Raw genomic sequence first — 22,017 nt, forward strand, 5'->3', positions numbered from 1 at the left:
TATTTTGTGTTCGCTGCATGTTATAAACAACCTGAGTAAGAAGAGAGTAAGTCTTCTGGATTACTGCTTCCTTCTCCAGGAAGAGAAAGAGCTGGGCATGCTCTAGAATTCTCAGAGTCTATGACTCAATGATTGAGATTCTGTGGTTCTAGTGTAGAGTAATTGCTAAGGGCTCATTGCTAAGGGCTCCATGTGACACTGGTGAAGAAGTAGACCATGATTTTGGCTTCCATATCCATTCACTCATTCTCCTAGTAAAATTCTGCCAATGAATCATGGAGTCACCATCCCAGGAGAAAAGAGGGACCAATGTCATCACTATAGAACCAAATGAAACTATATTGGCTGCATTTCCCTTTAGACCTCATATCTCTCTGCTGGATTTCCTGAAAGGGGAACCAAAAGTTTTGGGGGTAAGTTCTCTCCAATCATGAGTCATGCTAGAGGGGAAAACAAGTGGTGCCTCCATGTTTGTCTGCAGAGATATCATTGTGTGATGATTTTCAGGGAGGGAGTTGATCCCTCCCCCTTTACTTTCCTCCCCAGTCATTCATCTGTAATATGTCCTTCTTGCAAACATGACTTCTAAGTCATTTTCTTATGTACAAATAGTCTGATCACCAGCAGACAAGCCAATGAATAGCCAATAATACCATTTCCCTAGATTTTGATAAACAAGACAAAGTTCTGTTTAGAAATACAGACAACTTGTCTCAAGTCTAAGGAATGTTTCTGAAGGCTTAGTTAACTCTGTTAAATATAATATTTTATTTGAACTAATAACTCCCCTAACTCTTGAGAAAATCCAAGAACTATTTCCTGAGGAGTTAAGAAACTTCAAGTATCTTATTGAGGAAGTAGCTTCAAGGTGCGGTGGTGCCTTGGAGCTAAGAATCCCTTAAAGGAAAGGTTAAACTTCTCCTTTGTGCTACCATAGGTATCATGAATTCTTCAAAATTCATATCAAAAGTTCTAAAGTGAACCACAAGATATATATACAAACCAAAAAATTTCACCATAAATGTACCGAGGAGAGAGCTGTAGACACAATCCCCATCCTTGGTATAACAGTGAAATCACTTCTTATAGTATGGTGACACCAAGATGTGGCATACGGACAAAACCTAGAAGGCTGGAGGATAAGTTTGGTCCCAAGAAGACTTTCCCTGGAAAATTGCTGTGTTTTCCATCTCCCTACAGACTTCTGACAGGTTAAGAGGCCAACTGGTTGTTCTCATTTCTATTTAGCCCATTGGATAAAGAGATAAGATGCAACCAGCTTCTCAAATATATGTCAGAAAACTTCATGAACTTTTAGGAACTGACATGAGCCTAATCCCAAAAAGCATATACAATTGGCCTCCTGACCTATAGGTGTCACAAACACAGATTCAACAAACCAAGAGTCAAAAATATTCGAAAAATTGTGTCTGTACTGAACATGTACAGACTTTTCTTTCTTGTCTCTGTTCTCTAAACAATACAGTAAAACAACTATTCATATAGCATTTACATTTCCTTAGGTATTATAAGTAACCTGGAGGTGATTTAAAGACTATGGGAGAGCAGAGCATGCTGGGACTCTCCTGCAATCTCAGCTACTTAGGAGGATCACAAGTCCAAAGCCAGCCTGGGCAAATTTAGTAAGACCCTGTCTCAGAAGAAAAAAAAGCAATAGGTCTGGGGCTTCACTAAAATTGTAGTGTATTTCTCTAGCATGCCTAAGGCCCTAGGTTCAATCCCCATTACTGAAAAAGAAAAAAGAATATGAGGAGTGCAAAAACTATGCTGTTTTATGTAAGGGACTTGAGCATCACAGATTTTGGTATCTGCAGGGGGTCGTGGAAACAATCTACTCTACCCTACCCCCATGGATAAAAAGGGATGACTATATTTAATGTGAAAAAGGGAAGGCTGAGAGGATAATTGTAAGATGCTAGTGCTACAAAAGTGGAAAAATGTAAGAGGAATCATTTGTAGTCCCTGTCCTAAAGAGGTGTACAAGGGGACACTTGGCTTGAGGGTCCTGACAATCTGAGAGTGACAAGAGGGAAAGCGTTCATTAAACACAAAGACATGCTGAGTGGCTTGGGGCAGGAGCAGGACCAAGGCACTGATAACTTCATGTACCTCTTCTTCTCACAGGCTGTCCACATCCTGCTTTCTCTGGTCATTATAGGACTTGGAATTATATTTGCATTTAATTCCATCACTTTCTCCAAAACATTTCCCCTCGTTTTCCTCACAGGATATCCATTCTGGGGTGCACTTATTGTGAGTACTATATATTAAGCATTTTTTATAAATTGCTATAAAGACTGATACCAACTTCTTCATGTCCTGTGACAATTAATTCTACAAATATGCTCCCTTCAGAAGACCAAAAAGACAATCCCCTCCATGGAACAAAAGGAGTTGTTCCGTTGGTCACTATGCTGCTATCCTCACAGTTACTACACCTGGGTGTACAATGCTTAAAAGTTTCCAGAGCTCTTGTATATATAGCACATCCCCACACCACCAGTGAGAAACCAAACAGGCAAATATTCTACTTTCTCCTTTGCAAATAAGGAAACCTGGTTTGAGGACAGGTAATAATTTTAACATAACTAGCTAGAATTCATGGAACCAAAGACCCCCCTAGCTAAAAGAGAATTTTAGCTTAACTCCCTTCTTAGCCCAATAGGCAAGTTTATTAGTCACTTATATAGGTAATAATGGAGCCACAAATATTGTTCTCAGAGCAATGCAAGTTCCTCCCAATCCCTACAGCCTTACTTCTTAATCTTACGACATGTGTTTAAGGGTAGACTCATTAGAACTTCTCACATTAGAGGGTAAAAGTATTGACCGTTTTACTTACTGCTATATTCTCAGAAACTGCAATCATGCTTGAGGCACAGTATGCATGAATAAATAAAAGAATCAATCAGTCAATGAACAAATAAATAGGTCATAAATGACACTATTGTTTCTGACTATTAAAAACCTACACTCTTTTTAAACATAAATATCTCATGCCATTTCTACATTTGCATTTCAAAAACCACTAATAATGTTTTTACATATGATATTGATTATGATCTTCAAACTATACATTCTTTACTTTAGAAAATCAAATACACACGCTCCTCACTACCCATTTCATAGTGGAATTTTCCCAGTGTTATTCATTGTAATCTGCATGCATGAACTACAATGTTTCTTGCCAACTTCTTTTTAAAACTTCATTCTACATGGAAAAGATATTTACTAAGAACATAACTATGTCTTTGTGGTAGTGTCCTAGGTGCTGGGACTTCTGGTGAGCAAGGCCACCCCTCAAGAGAAGTGGAGGACATATTTTTACACCTGTGCCCTAAGATAAGAGTTCCAGGAGCCATATTGAGGGCTTAGTAGAGGACTCACCTGGTGGCCTGGCGGGGGGGCTGGGCTGTGGAAAGTGCTTTACATACCAGTGGAAGTGGTGAAAATGCATCCTCCAACATTGACAGAGCCTGAGCCAAGGCTTTGATGTAAAAAAGAGAAATCAAAAGAAAACCAACTAGTTCACGGTTATAACATAAAATGAGGCCATAAATAGAAGATGAAACCAGGTCGCACTGGCCCCTGTGGTCATGTTAAGAATGTTGAATTTCAATATGAGAGCAAAGAGAATCCACTGGCAGTATTTAAAGTGAGTAGTGACATTTGAAGACCTGTTCTCACTGAAATATCATTTTGCTTTTAGAGTAGGTAATAAATTCAAGGATGATAACAGCAAACCTGGGAGCATTAATTGGGAGGAGGTTGCAATAACTCAGAGTGGAACAACAGTGGAAATAAAGATGGATAGCTTTGAAAGCAACTTGGAGTTGGAACTGACAAGACTTGGTGATATGATGGTAGGATGAAGTAGAGGAAGGTCCAAAAAGTAACTTTCAGTCTCTGTATGTCAGCTCAAGGTCCTTGGACTCCGAGACCCAGATGTCCTAAGGGCCAATGTCAATTCCCATAGAAAAAGCTTTTACCCCAGATCATTAAAACAAGTAAGAGCCTCCATCTTGGATGATAGTTTTCCTTTTCTCTGGGTGGTACGAGACTCTTTGTGATCTTGAAAAAAAGTAACTAGATAATTAACATTATGTTTCAGACCCCATATCAACTTTTAGAGGAGTCTTCCCTGAGAAAGTCTCCCTCTCTCTGGTCAGAACAGACAAAGTCCTTCCTTCCTCCCCTCTTCCAGGCCCAGAGAACTTAGAGCTTTTTTGCAGCCCAGCTACATCAAACATCTGGGTAGTGTCTTCTGGACCTCAAAGAGGGGCCTGCCTCCTCCCTGTTGTCAGTAGCAGAGTCCATGTTTAGAGCTAATCAAGTCCCACACCTATTTATTCTTGTATCAGTGACTACCGCTTTCCTCCCTAATGCACTGATGGGAAGATAAGATGATCTGAGAGTTCACAGACAGAGAGTTTGTGTATCCAAAGACCAGAGTTTGTACAGTGGTCAAACACATCACCTGTTAACTTTTGTCTCTTATTTTTTGAATAGTTTTTTCTTACAGGATTCCTCACATTGAACAACAGGAAATCAAATAAAATTCTGGTAAGTGACTTTTGTGACTTCTTTGTCATTAAAAACTTTTATTTGCTTTATATCATATTTGTTTGTTAAACCTATTAGAACTGAAAATTTGTATACACCAAATTTGCAGCTCAGGTCATTCCTATTTACCAACACCTTCATGAGCTCTACATTCTCACGCTGGCTCCCATTTCCCTCACCATGCAAATGAAAGAGTCGTTTATTGGGAACCATTGTGTCTCCCTCTAACTAAATGGTTCTTACTTGGGAGTAGTTTTGCCTTTTTTCTTCCCACAAGGGGTATTTCACAATGTCTGATGACATATTTGATTATCATAACTGGGTGAGGGATGCTATTAGCCTCTAAAGGGTAGAAGTGAGGGATTTTTCTAAGCCTCCTAAAATGGACAGGGAAGTCTCTCAGTACAAAAGTATTATTTGACCAAAAATGTCTACAGTCCCCAGATTGAGAAACCCTGCTCCAACCAAAAAACCAATCCCAGGAACCTAGTAATTCTCACTCGCCAGCCCTCACCCTACAATACCAACAGAGGCTTTCATTTGAGGCCTACTCAAGGTTCAAATAAAAGGCTCTGAGCATTGATGCTACCTGATTCTAGGACTGAATCAAGGGGCTCACTCATTACTGTGTCAACTTGAAGGGAAAAGTAACTGTTTCTAAGGGCTATTTTGAAGACTGAATAAGATATAACTTATAAAAGGCATTATGATGCTTAAATGTTCATATTCGCTTCTAAGCATTCTGACCTTGACTAAAGTCCTAAAGATGTGGGCCTTCTCTCAAAGCCATTTATCTCTGTTTTTATGTTCTCTGTGAATTTCCTCTAGGAATAGTTACAAGCCAAAGAGAAGTTCTAGGGGGATGAGGGCCCTCATCCTCATGGAAATAAATGATGACAGTGCAGATGAAACAAAGTGCTGTTCTCTCTGTATTGACTTCTTCTAAGCTAAGAAATGTACTAAGGTTAAGACAAGCCTCTCTCTGACCCATGGTCATCTCCACAGATGGCGGTGATCAGGATAATAATGGGGGCAGAAATGCCAAACTGGACATGAGTTTCATCACAGCTCTTCTGCCAACTTTGGGATTGCTCATAGTCACTCAACTCCTGGATCCTATTCATCTATAAAATGGGGATAGCAAGTGTCTTGCCTTACATCCATCCCAAATCTATAATAAGGATCTGATGAGACTGAGGCTTGGTGTGTTCTCTGTAAAGCACAACCCACATGAGAGACTGCACATCTAGACACCTTAATCTTTAAAAAAAAATGTCCTGTGAGAGCCAAAACAGAGCCTGGGAAGAGCAAAGGACTAATGATTGAGAGAGATGGCATATCTGCATGCCCTCTTGCATTTTTTTGCCAAAATGCTTGTTTGCAATAAATATCTCAGTTTGAGATAAACATTAAGTCATAAGTATACTTCCGAGTCTTGTCAAACTAAGCCACAAACTGATCCAGGAAGAACGGACTGTGTACATGCATCACTGCCTTTCCTACCACAACAGACATAACACAATCAATAAAGGTGCAGTAAGTACACTCTGAGTTGAGACATAATGTTTTTTCTTTGTTTTTCCTTTAAAAGAGTAAGATCAGTGCTAGGAATGGATATGAAGAAAATAATAAGATGCCCCTCCTTCTTTTGAAGGAACTCAAGCATACATGTCTTCCTCCCAAATAAACACAATGGGAGTGAACAAAGGAATTGGATGGAGCAATATGAAACAACACCTTTAAACTCCAGTCCATCTGTTTTACCATCTCTAAATATGTTAGTGATTTTGTTGTTTATTGTTTGAATACGCTGGAGGAATGAATTTCATACATATGACATAGAATGTCACCTCTCATTTCTCATAACATCTCTGGAACCAAATGCAATGTCTAGTCCACTTGTTCAGTACACACTAAATTTTTATGAAATAAATGAATATTACCTTAAAGTTAGGTGACACCATTCTCATTTTTAAAAAGTGAAATTGAGATTCCAATTATTAAGTAATTAGTACAATGTTCTAATGGAGCTAGTACTCAAAATCAAGTCTGATTTCCAGGAGAGAGATTTTCTAACATGCCAACTGTTTCCAAGTTATGAAAGATAATTTAACTTAGATAAAAATGAACATTTCCTTTAGCATTAAACACAGAGTATTCCTGGCTCAATCTAAAACTTGGTTTGTCTTCTGACTTTGATGAATCAGAATTTAATTTACTGAGCTTTCCTACCATATTGACCGGATGGAACAATTCATCCCTGTGAGACATCTGGAAAGGGAACAGCACTAAAAATTTCTTTCAAGGTTTTTTGAGTTTGGTTTAGTTTTTCTTTACTATGTTTTAAAACTCTGTTCCAGGGACTACGTGTCACAACCATGAATGTCATCAGTGCTTTGGCTGCACTGGCTGGGATTATTTTCACTATCATCAGCTTCACGCAGCAACACAAGTTCTGTGAGATGCCTTCCCTGGAAGGATCCTGTGTTGTAGGTAGAACACTTCTTGTTGTAAGTGATCTTGTTTTATATGAAGATTCTGTACAAACCTATCCGAACCATGTCCTTGGCACAAGGATACATTCATTTCCAAAACTTGAAGCTGTGTCAACATTTGAACTGATACGGAGAAGCACATTGAGGAATGAAGCTTAAGAAGGCTTAGAGACCATGTTCTTTGGATTTTGATTCTGGTTTGATCTTGTGTGAGCTTGCGACTTTGGCCTAACATCGTATGTGCTCTATACTTCACTTTTCCTCTTGTGAAAAATGAAGATAACCTAACTCATTGAGCTTTTGTAAGGATTACTTCAACTAGTACCTGACACAGTGTAAACAGTGTCAGTATAATAATTTTATTGACATAAATTGGATTAAACTATCATTAATATAAATTGGATTGCATTTTGCCTTTTCATTGAAAAGGAACAAAATGATTGAAACATTTGATCAATTGACACATACACACAAAAATACTGTGTGATTAAGTGTTTAAGAAATGAGGCATTTTACTAATTTTAGGGCACAAACTTTTATGGAACTGCAGCAATTTTATTCAATAATGGAAATGAGATATATCTTTACCAGGAAAAAGAATCTTAGGTGTTCATGTCATAAGTAATAAATAGCATTTTTAAAATCATGTCAAAGATTCCTTCTACTTCCATAAGAAAGTCCTGAGGTTTCATTCTGTTTTCACCAGCTATACCTTGAAGGCTTGAGCATTAGAAATTTAAGGATATTTAACCCAGTTAAGATGGAAGTGAAGTAGAATTATGGGAAATTATCTCCCTGAATAAAGAAGGAATCAATAAAAATGTTATCAGTTACTAAATACAAAATCTTATTTAATCCTCACAATCACCCATGGAAGTGGCTAAAGGACCCTCTCATATATTTTGAGTTAAATTCCAAAATTAGAATCAAGTTACTAAGGAAAGCCAGAAAAGAACACAAGGGATAAGTTTCCTTCCTAATTGGACCAAGCATACAATATACTAGTTTAATTCATACCCTTTTATCCTAATGTTCGGGAATCCACTGCTATCTGTTGCAGTAGTAATAGATAGAAGGAGTAATATACTAAAATACTGTATGAAATTTTGCTATTTCCTGCCTTCCATGGAAAGTATTACAAGATTAATTACCTGAACACTGAACCATGGAGAATCTGTTCTTATGCCTCACTTGTATAATTTCATGTCTCCTTGCTTTAACCAAGCTTAAAAAATAGAGCAGTGAGGTATAGATGTCTATTGGACTGATGGCTGTCACAATGATGGTTGTATACTCAAGACATTATTTAAAATGCAAGTCTGGGCACATTGCTAAATGTCTTTCTATTAAACATAGGATTAAGACTGAAATATACCTAAATCTCAGCTCAAACACTACTTATGTAAGGAAGACTTTCCTTACCACACCTCTACTCTCAGACATGATGAGAATCCCCATTATATTAGTGCAAAGCTCATACTTTTTTGTAGCATGTATCATAATTTACTTAACTAAATAATTACCTAATTATTTGTTAGTATCTGCTTCCTTTACTATGATGTAAGTTCCAGAAAGACCAAGATCAGGTCTCTTTTGTTCAATAGCTAAAGCCAGTAAATTGCCTACTACGGGGGGGGGTCTAAATACATTTCAGTTTTATCAACAGATGGTGAACAGCTAAGATTTTGGAAATACTAAAAGGAAACCAAAATTTGGAGAGACTCGGTCACTAGCCTAAGGTTAAGTGTGACCTTGGACTCAGTTGTACCCAGATTTAACTATTCTCAGAGTTTCAGCTTTTTGGAAATCATGCTGTACCATACTGCCTTTCATTCTAAATATTACCTTAAAGCAGAGTATGCAATCTGTGATCTGTATCCATCTTGCAGATATGATTTATTTGGCTTACATAGGTGCATAAATAGCTGAAAATTTTCATTTCAAAAATGCACGTGTAGTTGACTAAGTGGCTCAAGTGGTAGAGCACCTACCTAGCAAGCCCCAGACCCTTAGTTCAAACATCAGTACCACCAAAAAAAAAAAGGATTAGCAAAAATATGTGTATAGCTGAGAATGGTGCCACATGCCTATAATACCAGCTTCTTGGGTGGTGGAGGTAGGAGGATCTCAAGTTTGAGGGCAGTCCCAGAAAAATTAGTGAGACTCTATCTTGGAAACAAAAAAACAAACAAAAGGTCTGGCTCAAGTGGTAGAGTCTGGCGTGTTCAAGGCTCTGGGTTAAGTCCCCAGTACTGCCAAAAATGGGGGAATATATCAAGATTCCTTAGGAAAGAAAAATAAAACAGGCTTTATGGTGCCACATGGCAACAATTCACTGACTGGACTTGAGTAATATATACCTCCTATGAATACCATTGCTTTGTACTGTCTCCCTCCCTTTTCCACTCAACATGACATCTTGGACTTCACAGGCACTAGAGTTTGTTACCCCTGCCTTATCAAAAAGACATGAAAATTGTGCAATGTTTAAAGTTACAGAAACACCTAAAATATGAGTTTTGCCAAACTTGATCATGGAGCATAAGGCATTTTTGGCCTCTATGCTTAAAATGATATTTCTTTCATTCCCAATCCCATTCATTTCCCTTCATTATTTACAGGGGATTTTGTCAGTCATTTTAATCATCAGCATAGCAGAGCTCAGCATCTCTGTGACTGTCGCATCCTTTCGAAGCAACTGCTGGACACATTCAGATAAGGTGCGTTCAGTGTTATATTGGGACACTCTAAGGTGATTTCTGGTCTATTAGTGGGCAGAGCATTATGCTCAGATACAGAACTGAAACTTCTAAATTTAGGAAGGTCAGAGACGGACTAGCTTTAGATCAAAGCTTACTCTACCCTTTAGGGAAATATACTTTCCCTTTTTGCCCTATCTACTGTTCTCAGTCATCTCTGCTCATACACAGTTCATCTCCCTGCCAAATATGTGAAATATCAGAATTTATGGAAACCCGTATTACTGTGACAAGGGGCAGTTACACATGGATCAGAAAGTATGTGAGACAATTCCCTCACCAAAAAGGGAGAAGAGAAAATACATTAACAGTGGTAGCAAATACTAGTTATAATAATCATTATAGTTTTTATGTGCCAAATGCTTACTATGTCAGTCATTGTTATGATCACTGCATAATGACTCAATAGTATTAAAACTATTATCTCATCCTTATTTAACATATGAAGGAATTAAGGCATAAAGAGGTTAAATAACATTCCCAATATCACAAGACATTAGGATTCTGACTCAGATGGCATAGTGCCGGAGTTTGCTCTCTAAGTTACAAATACCTCTCATTCAGTGGGAATTTTCCTGTTTTTATAAAAATCAACTTTATAGAAGTATAATTTACAAACAATAAAATACTCCAAGTTTAAGTGTACTGATCACTGAGCTTTGACAAATTGTATATACCTGTTTAGCTACTGTCACAATTGAGATGCAGTGCATTCCTATCAGCCACTTTTTGAATCTTCTCAGTTTATTTTTGAAATCTTTTGCAGTTAATGTTCTTATCACCTAGGTTGATTTTAGCTCTCGTTAATGCCATGGACATGAAATCATAAGAAATTGTTCTCTATGCCTCACCTCTTTCACACAGAAACATGTTTTTGAAATTTATCTATGCTGAGGTATCCATCATCCCTTTTATGTGTGGGCACCCCACAATCTGCTTATCCATTTACCTCTTCATGGATATTTGGATATTTTAAATTTTGTTTTTGTTTTTTGCAGCAGTAGTAGGGTTTGAACTCAGGGCATCATACTTGCTAGGCAGGTGCCCTGTCACTTGAGCCACTTCTCCAGCTCTGTTCTGTGCTGGGCATTTTCCATATGGCTTGGAACCTCCATCCTCCTGATCAATGCCTGAGTGGAGAAGTAGGATTACATGCCTAAGCCACCCTAAGTTTCTGAACAATTATCAATATGTTGCTACGAACATTTGAGTTCATATCTCCATTAATCAGATTTGCCTAAGCAAATCAACTTAAGGAAGGAAAAGCTTATTTTGTCTCATGATGTCAGAGGTATCAGTCCATGCTCACTTGGCCCAGTTGCTGTGGGCCTGAGGTAAGGCAAAACATCACAGTGGACAGGGCATGAAGGAGCAAGGCTATTTATTTCATGGCAGCTGAAAGTGGAGGGGAGGAGAGGGGAAAGGAGAAGAAAGGAGGGGAGGGAAGAGGGGACTGCAGAGGAGGAGAGGAGAATCCAAGACAAGATATAGCCACCAAGGACACATACCCCAGTGACTTACTGGGTCCAACCTCCCAATAATGTCATGTTATGAATCCATCAAGGGACTAATCTATTGATTAGGTAAGAGCCTTCAGGATCCAATCATTTCCCCAAAGTCCATAACACATGAACTTTTGGGGGACATTTCAAATTCAAAACATCACAATATCTATATGTTCATATTTAGGATTTGATTTCAAGATCATCAGATGTTTATAAGAATGTTTATAAGAAAATGTCTAACAGATATCCAAAGTGACTATACCATTTTTCATACTCATTAGCAATATATTAAAGGTATAGTTGCACCTTTAATCACTAATGCTTAAAATTAAATTTTGATGACCATGATGATGATGGGACCTGAGTGTTAAAAGGAGATGACTGGTAAAACCAGCAGGAGAAGAAGGAGGAAAGGGCTCAGGAGGTGAAGAAGATCAAAGCATGTATATATATATATATATATATATATATATATATATATATATATATATAACAAATACTGTTTAATACTGTTTGAAAAAGGGAGAGGAGAAAGGAAGGAAGAAGGGTTAAAGGAATATTACAGAGGAAGTGAACTTGTTCAAGGTACATTGTATGCATCCATGGAATTATCACATGTTTGTACTATTAATGTCTGCTAATAAAAGTAGTAAAAATAAATAATAATTTAGTAATTCCAGTGGGTGTGCAGTGACTGGTATCTCATTGTAGTTTAATTTGCATTTCTCTAATGTCTAATGAGACTCTTGCAATATGTTTATTACCCACTTGTAGGTCTTGTTTTGAGATGCTTCTTTCAAATCTTTTCCTGACTTTAATTGGACTATTTACCTACTATTTATTGACTTCTAAAGCTTAATTAATTCTTACTCCAGGTTCTTTTTCAGATATTTGTATTGCTAATACTTTTCTCAGCTTGTGGTTGGCCTTTTCATTAATTTCATAGTTTCTTTGAAATGACAAATTTGATTATTTTTGCAGTTAGTCTTTTTTGTGTTCTAATAAAACTTTTCCTGCCCAAAGATGATAAAAACTTAATTCTTTATTTTTTCAAAGAAGTTATATACCTTTGGCTTTTATGTTTAGGCCTCTGGTGCACATTATCAGGTAGGGTTAAAATTAAGTACCTGCACTTCATCATGGGAATATTCAGTTACCCAAATACCATCTGTTGAAAATGTAATTCTTTCCCCTTATTGTCTTAGTGCTTTTGTTGAAAATTGACCACTTACTTAAAGGTGACTTTTGTTCCACTGTTCAGTATGTCTATGCCTATACATACAAAAATTCTTTATTTTCATGAAGTCTGGTTAATATATTCTTTACTTTTTTTGTCTATTCTTTTGGTGTCATACCCATGAAATCTTTGCCAAATCCAATTGTAGTTAATCTTGATTGTCAACTTGAATGGATTGCAAAACACACAGGAGATTAGTAAAGCACATCTTTTGAGGGGGCAGTGAGGGCATTTCCAGAGCAGACTAACTAATGGAGGAAGATCCACCCATGTGTGCAGTACCATCTAAGGGACGATGAAATAAAAGAAGGAAAAAGAAAGAGTCCCACTAGTGCTGGCATTCTCTCTTTCTGCTTCCTAGATGCCATAACATGAGCTGCTCTACTCTGCAACTACAAGTCCCTGAATTCAAACCCCAGTACTGCCACAAAAAATATTCTTCATAAATTTTTCACAAAGTAAATTTACTCCATGTTTATTATGAATGGATATTGGCTTTCATATTTTTTTATTGAATGATTACATTTTTCATAGCATCTGCATATTATACAACTACAGAAGAGTACAAATCCATGTTGGAACAATATTAAAATAAATTACAGTAAATAATTATCCAATTGAATTCAGTGTGTAGAGAGTTTTATTCCTCTTCAGCATAGTAGTATCCAAAGTACAGCAGGGGATTCAAAGATAGTATAACATGGACTATGGTCTCAAGATTAAGAAAGGGAAAATTAACTCTTCATATTTCTGGAAAATTTTCCTTGTACCAACTACCATGCTTAAAAGCATTACTTCATGATCTTCATTCATAACCACCCTGTAGTAAGGAGTAGCTGAAGTGATAAATCTACAAAAACAAAGATTAGAGTAGAAAACCAGGACCTAGGATTCTATTACAATGTGTGAATCCTAGCTTCACAGTTTATAGCTCTATGACACTGGTCTGATTAATATCTCAGAAGTTCAGTTCCCTCTGCTGTAAAACAAGGATAATAACCTTATAGGGATGTTATAACAATTACTTGACATGACTTTGGAAATTTGCCTGGGACCTATTAATAACTCAGTCATCACTAAGGATAAGAAATTCTAAAATCATGGTACTTTAAGTGTGAATAAACAGGGAAATTATATATAACTTATGCCTCCAAAACTTACTTTGAATACATTCATAAGCTATAATTCCAGTATAACAAAAGCTTAGGGATCAGTAAAGATACAGAAAAACCCTTAAAATACCAAAATAACATAAATAGTCCTCTAATAGAGATAAAATATGGGCATGGAAAACAAATTAAGAGGGCTAGGAGAATGTGTAGATTCTCAGTGAGGCCAACTGGGTAGGCATAATTCATTTAAACACTGAGTTCCAAAACCTTCATAAAATAGATTAAAAATTATATTCTGATTCTATGAACAGCCTCAGAAAAGGCATAGGCTAATAAAAAAATCATCAGGCTTCATTGTAATGAGAAAAAAATGGGAAGCATTCACTAACATTTTATTAGATGCTATATAAAAATTTAGCTATATAAAAGTACAATAGACTTCAATTCAAAGGCAAATCCAAATTCCCTAGCCTACCATATCATTTAACAATTTCTAACTGCCTACAATTTGCTATCACACCATAAGGGCCACTTATGGTATATTTTATGCCCACTGTTTACACTGTTTCCACTCCCTGAATTCTGTCTCCTGTCTTACTTCACTTTGCCTCTTTTGCCTGTGAAAATCCTACTTAACCATCAAGACATAGATCAGATATCATCTCTTGCACAAAGCATTTTCTGGTTCTATTACAATTAGGTCATCTTCTGTATTTCCATGAAGCAGTCACTGCTTATTTTTATAATAAGTACTCTGTATTAGGCATTTCCTGAATGGTTTTATTATCTACTTATGTGTTTTTCTGCCTATAATGGTGAACATCTTAAGGGCAAAACTCACACCTAATTTTCTTTGATCACCAACATTTAGTTCATCTAGGTGATCAATAAATCATTGCAAATTAAACCTTCATAGATGAATATTAATTGAATGATTTAAATGTCTTAAAATTTTTATAATAGTAGGAATGGGAGGAAAATTTGAGGCAATCTTAATCAAATCCTCTGTTCGATATTTGAAATAATAAGGGGTAACTACTTTTCCAAAATAATGCCAATGAGTTGATGGTGAAGGGAAGAAAGGTATTTGTTTTCTTTCCTATATGTAATCATAAGTCAAAGATGAAAAATAATTTGAAGATACAAAAAGAAAATAACATCAAAAATGATTCTGTCTGTGAAATTAATGTTCCACTCTCCACTTGGTTTTATAGGTTCTGTTTTTCTTGCCTTCAGATATCACTCAAAGTAGTGAACAACAATCCCCAGAAGAAAATGCTCAATTACAATTTGCATTTCAAGAGAACCCTTACTTTGACAATACAACTTCAAACATACAAACCATTTTCTTTGGAGGCTATGCTTTCTTCAAGTTAAGAGTCTCAAGAGGTCCTTTGTCTCCCCAAAGCAAATCACAGCCAAGTGATAAAGCTCATGATAGTTACTACACACCTCTTATACCTATTCCAGATGAACACCAGGACAGTATCCCTCCACCTTTCAAGTTGTCACAGGAAGAAGAGATGAAATCTCCACCTTCCACATTAGAAGCAAGTTCCTCAAAAAATCCTATATTCACTCAAGGAAACAGTACAACAGAACAGCTGGATGATAAAGAATTAAAATCTGCTACTGCACAACCCTCTGAAATGCAAACCCAACTGCTTCAGGACCAAGCCTCGCCACTCCAAGCTGTACCAAACTCATATGAAAGAAAACTCTTAGCTTTGCTACCCAATGACGTTATATCCTATGCACCACTGATACGAACCCTGCTAACACAAGCCTTGCAATCTGAACCTCCATCATCCCATTTCGAACAGTTATATGACCTGACATCTGAAGACTTGCCCTCTCAAGACATACCTTCTCAAGACAAACTATCCCAAGACATTCCAATTGAAGACAGTCCATCCCAAGACATACCATCCCAAGAAATTCCAATTGAAAACATTTCATCCAAAGATATTTCATCCAAGAACATATCATCTCAAGACATGACATCCCAAGAAACTCCAACCAAAGACATTTTATCCCAAGACACACCATCCCAAAACACACTATTCCAAGACACACCATCCCACAACACACCATCCCAACACATTCCAATGCAAGACATTTCATCCTCAAATACAACACTCCAAGATACACTGTCCCAACACATTCCAATGCAAGATATTCCATCCCAAAACATACCACTCCAAGACACACCACCTCAAGACATTTCTACCCAAGACGTTTTATCCCCCAAAACACCATCTCAAGACATTCCAGCCCAAGACATTTCATCCCAAGACAAACCATCTCAAGACATTACAACCCAAGACATTCCATCCCAAGACACACCATCCCAAAACACACCATCTCAAGATGCATCATATCAGTATATGCCATTGCAAAACACATCATCCAAAGATGTGCCATGCCAAGATCTTCAATCACAAAGCCAAGAGTTTCCAGAAATAATATATCAAGACATTCAATCAGAAGTCATGGAACTGACCCAAGAATGGAAATCTGAGAAGAAACCCCATGGCTTAAAATCCCCAAGAAGACTATCTTTAGATCTGCAAAACAAAGATGGGAAATCTCCAAGAAGACATTCCTTAGACCTGCCAAGAAAACATAAGCAATCCCAAAAGCGATATTCCTTAGACCTACCAAGCAAATCTCCAAGACGAAATTCTCTAGACAAAAAACTCAAAGCCTGGCTATTCCCAAAGAAGCACTCCATAGATAAGCAAACACAATATAATCAAAGCTCAAAGCAACTCCCTGATCAGCAAGCTGAAGATCAAGAGGACAAAGGGGAACAATCCGAAAACGATCAATATGAAGACCAAGAGGCCATAGAAGAGCAATCCCCAAAGGCACAATCTGAAGGTGGAGAAGATAAAGATCAGCAGGCTAACAATGAGCAATCCCCAAAGAAACAAATCCATGATCAGCAAGCTGCAGACCAGCAGGCCGAAGAAGAGAAACCCTCAAAGGGACAATTCCCCAAATTGGCAAGTCAAACAACAACAAACTCAAGTGCAGAAAGCTCCAAAGCAGCTCTCTGACAGACAGGAATACCAAAACTACCAATCCCCAGAAAAGCTCCACTGGACAACCTCAAGCAGGCAACCTTTTTGTCACCAATTCCAAGACTGGAGAAGTCAAGGCTGGAGAAACAGAGACTGGAAAGCACAAGAATGGCAATTTGAAACACAGCATTCCCTAAACTGGGAATCCCAAGATCTATTAGAGAAAGAAGCCCTAAAGCAGAAAGATTTGTACCAACAAGCCCAAATCCAGAGCACCACAGCCCAACAAAACCTAGGCTGGTCATCACAAAACATTTTATTTCAAGTCAGTGAATATCAAGATAAAGTCCAACACAACACTGAATCCAGAGTTGTAAGAGAAGAAGATGCATATATAGAAACAGGAGACAGAAAAGGAGATGACATGAAATATAGAGATCAGAAAACAACAGAAGATATGAGGCCAAACTGTCATCCTTCTTCTAGCCAAAACTTAGTTCAGGACATGTATTTAACCTGTTTGACCAACACAGATTCAGAACAAGAGATACAGCAAAACCCCTCAGGTTTTGAAATTCTGGATGGAAATTCTTCCTCATGTCCTGCAAAAGGTCAACATCAATCTGAAGACTCTGACTAACATTCAAAATGTACCCAAATACCACACTGCCCCCAGTAATGGAACCAAATGAGGGGAAAACAATATAGGTCTTTCCTAACCCATGATCTCAACCATGATTGCTACCTAACTCATTCAGCAGAAGATGAACAGCATGCAAAACCCTCAAAGAATTCAATCTTAATTAAAATAAAATGACAACAAACCAAATGTTAACACTATATCAGAACTTTCTAGGGGTGAAGAAATAAAGCCCATGTAAACATTTTGTCATCAAGTTTAGTGTTTCACTTTAGGATCAATTAATTTTATAACTTAATATTTAAAGGACCTACTTTTTCAAGGTGCTAATATTTTGCCTCCTCCTTTGTATAGTATAAAGGTTCAGAAAGTCAACTAGGAAGTTTATTCAGGCTATGTAAGGATGTGAGAACCAAAAAAGAGTCAGCAAGAAACAAAACTTACTCCACATTTCCCCTGTTTTGCTGTTTCCAATCCTCTCATTTACTACTCCTATCCAAATTTGTGATAAGGATATGCTCTAGAATTGGTCAATATTGATGAGGTAGAAAGTGGCATAAATACAGAATAAGGTAAGATTGAGGAAAAAGAAAACATACAGATGGGAAAATAGAAGTCAGAGAAGGGCAGCAGTGCAGATGCTATGTTAAAAAATACAACAAACTCTAATATACTGAGTGAAGCTGTAGCTCTCTCTCATGTGCCTCCACTCATTGTATCTAATTTCCCAGCCCTTAGTACATAGTTTCATCATCTGTGTCAAAGAAAATAGTGTTATCAAAGCCATCAGCTGCCCTCCAGCGTCTAAGCATAATCACAGTTTTCAATCTTCTTTTTCTTTTATCTCTTAAATATAATTATCTCTTTTTCTGCAATTTCTAAAAGTTTAGCAATTTTACTCATCTGCAGTGTTTTCTTTTCCCTGGAATTATGTCTTGTTTGGCTTTTCTTTTTGCTTGCTTGCTTACTTGCTTACTTTTCAAGACCAAACCCTCATCAATTTTCAAAATTTTCTCTGAACACAGTTTGATACTATGAATCACATCATTTTCACCTTACTAACGGGGTCCTCTCATTTTTTATAGCAAACCTATTCACTCTGCATTACTGGTACACAGCAGTGTGCTATTCTCAGGACCACCTTTCATGAACCTGGGAGGTTTTTCATGCCTTTATCTTTCTGTCCTTCCTTGTTATTAAAAAATTCTCCAGGAGCTTCTTTCCCCCATTTTATTCATCTATGTTTACAGCACATTTATTAATTTTAATAACCCTAGGAACAATTTTTGGGTGATTTTCTAATATAGAACTTAAAATGAGTTCACATGTACATGATATTTTTCATATTTCTATATATATTTATTTTAAGTTCTGTGAAGTTTTTTTTTCATCTTGAAATAATTATAAAGTCACTTGAAATTCTTTGAGGATACAAAACTGTGTCCAGTGTACCCCTCAGTCAGCCTCCCCCAATAGTGACATCTTAAATAGCTATGGTATAATATAAAAACCAGAAAAATAACATTGGTACATTACAGTCAATTAGGTTACAGACTTTGATTTTTATCATTTGTCATCCTTCATGTGAATATGTGTGTTTGTGCGTGTTTACTCCATGCTGAGCCCATGCAATTCTATCTTACATATATAGTTCGGTATTTATCATCACAATCAAGATCTATAACTCTTTTGTCACCACAAAAAACTCCTTTATGACACTTCCTTGTGTTAATATTCTGTCCAAATCCCATCTCTGTTCCCAGCAACCTTGACTAATCTTTTTTCTATCCACTGTTATACAATTTCAAGAGTATAATATAAAAGGAATCTACAGTAATCTATTGAGATTGGCTTTTTTTTTCATTAAGCATAATTCCTTTGAGACCTGTTGTATCTATAGTTCATTCTTTTGAACTGTGAGTAATAGTCCATTGTTTGGCTATACCGTGTAGTAGTCCATTGTTTGGTTTCATTAGTCTGTTGAAGGATATTTGGGTTGTTCCCTGATTTTTCTATTATGAATAAGCTATTAGAAACATTCATGTACAGCTTTCTGTGTGAACATTAAGATTTAATTCCTTTGGAATAAATGCCCAAGAGTGTAACTGCTAAGTTGTTTGGTAGCTGCATACACTGTTTTATAGGAGGCGGTGAAACTACATTCTAGAGCGGATCTACCATTTTTATATTCTCACCGGCAATGTTTGCAAAAACCAATTTCTGTACATCCTCATCAGCATTTGGTATCATCACTATTTTACTTTAGAAAAAATAAGTTCTACTAAGTTTGCAGCAATATCCGTTATAGTTTTTAATATATATTTCCAAGTGGTTAATGAAGATGAACAGTCTTTCATGTTTCTAGTTGTCTCAAGAAAAATATGAGAATAAAATTTGAATATTGTGCATTTCTGAAAGGGTTTTACTTTATATCTTCTCACTTGTTTTATAGTTTTTGCTATAGAATCCTGATAACAGTCAGATTTCTTCTGATTGTTTATGATTTCACTGCCTTCTTACTTCTAGTATTATTATTGTAACCATTCAAAGCCATTTTGATTCCTGGTCCTTTAATGTGACTTGATATTATTTTCTCTTGGAACCTTAAGGGGTGTTTACTTAATATTAACTTCTCTGGATATCCACATGTAACTTCTTAACAGTTTTAACTTGCAGTTCAATGGAATCATTGCCTCCTGGAAGAAGCATTTCTCCTTTTGGAACAAAAACTTCTAGGCCAGTCGAGCTTATGATCACAGAAACACAAAGCAAAAACTTTTGTAATGAGTCACTTGGGCAATAATGCACCACTCTCATTTCTACTACTTGACTCCTGGACCTGTAAATCTTGGCTATCTGAAGAGCCACACCACACAGTGAATGCTGATTCACACCACTCCAGAGAACCCTTCCCCAGCCCCTCAAGGTGTTGTCACCTAGTTGGCACTGTAACTATCTTTGAAAGACCATTCTACCATTTTATTAGATCAGTTGTTCAGAACATGAATAGGGTAAGTCCACTGGCTTCCATGAGCACGGACTTATTGTTACACTTCCTTTGCTATGAAGTGAGTTCCTTGGTCAGAAGTACTTCTGTGTGGAAGTAATCCAGGCTCAAAAAGTCAAAGGTTGCATGTTTTCCCTCATATGTGCAAGCTAGACCTAAAAGTTAAATATGTATAGCTATATGATCATATATACATGTATGTGTGTGCATATACATACATATATATATATATAGTGAGAGAACAAAATTGTATTGGTGAGTCTGAGGGAACTATGGGAGGTGGTAGAGGTATATAAAATGTTAAAATGAATAACATTGAAATAGCCCATCTATATATGAATATAATGTACTGGCCTATAAAAAGATGTTGAATATTAGGGAAGCATGGTGATAGAGAAAGAGTAATGGAGGAGGGTAGTTTTATTAAAACATGATATATACAGGCCTGAACCAAAAGCCTGAACCAAGGGGGCTTGGACCATCAATATACACTTTTAAAAAATAAAAGGCAGTGGTAGTGAGGGGTTGGGGGGTAAGGGAGGGAGTGGGGGGATAAGGGAGAGGGCAGGGAGAAGGAGGAAGAAATGACCCAAACATTGTATGTACATATGAATTAAAAAAAGATACAATAAGATAAAATGCCAATAAAAAATAAAAGGCAGGAGGCTAACTAGGCCTTTTCCAGGGGAAAGGCGGTACCAGTGGGATGCTAGGTGGGCATTAGGAAAAGGTGAATGAGTGCTAATATGATGTACATACTTTGTATTAATGTATGAAAATAGAAGAATAAAACCTGCTGAAATTGTTCTTAAGAAGGGGAGATGAAAAGGGACAACTATGGAGGGGGTAAATCTAATTAGGATATATTGCAAGCACATATGTAAGTATCACAGTGCATCTCCCTATACAACTATTTTATGCTAATAAACATTTTTAAGTAGTTCCGTGTGGAATACTATTGAGTTGGTAAATTCACAGATGCTCATTTTGACAAAAGTGCTGCATGCAGGAAAGGTAAATCCATATCCGGAATAATATCTATTCCAGTAAGAAAAAAAACCCTGCACATTACATGATTGAAGTAATTCAAAGTAATTTACCATCAGGTTGCTGGCTGATCACACTGTGTACTGGTGCCAACAGGAATTTGTACTGCTAGCATACTGGACACTCAGTGGTAGACATAAACAGATTGGTCTCCATAAGTGGAAGTACATGTTGGTAAGCCCATGAATAACCTCATCCTTGTCATCATAACCAATATGTTCATGAACCCACTGGGCAATGTCAGGGGTGTTTGGGGAAAGAGATCATAGTTTCCTTAGGACCAATAAATATCCTTTGCTGAGACTACCCTTTGGTGAGCATTTGGATGGGATACAAATACTATCATGATTTTTGCCCATTCAGAGAGATCTATTCACATCTGATTCTCAAATTTCCTCATCACTGACTAACATATGCTTCTGCTGGACCCTGATAATCCATGTAAACCATAAGCCACAGCTCAGGAAACTGTACAAAAGTGCATATCTGATCATTTCTCCTAAGAAAAGGTAACACACAGGATTTCTCTTTACCAGTCCTGCAGGGATATCTCAGCAAGAGGCTGCAGAGGGTCAGTTGTCCACCACAGGTGGTGCCTGTATATC

At 37.1% G+C, this 22,017-nt stretch overlaps 1 protein-coding gene across 1 annotated transcript; it reads left to right on the forward strand.

Annotated features, from left to right (window-relative positions):
- The first annotated feature begins 275 nt into the window (after positions 1-275).
- Ms4a14 (membrane spanning 4-domains A14) lies at positions 276-17,358 on the forward strand. The gene is given in 7 exon segments (XM_074063721.1): positions 276-413; positions 2,146-2,274; positions 4,531-4,584; positions 6,945-7,094; positions 9,701-9,799; positions 14,907-16,673; positions 16,675-17,358. Coding segments are annotated over 7 exon segments (3,021 nt in total).
- The last annotated feature ends 4,659 nt before the right edge of the window (positions 17,359-22,017 follow it).

This window comes from Castor canadensis, chromosome 1 (assembly GCF_047511655.1).
Source record: "Castor canadensis chromosome 1, mCasCan1.hap1v2, whole genome shotgun sequence".
Classification (NCBI taxonomy): Eukaryota; Metazoa; Chordata; class Mammalia; order Rodentia; family Castoridae; genus Castor; species Castor canadensis.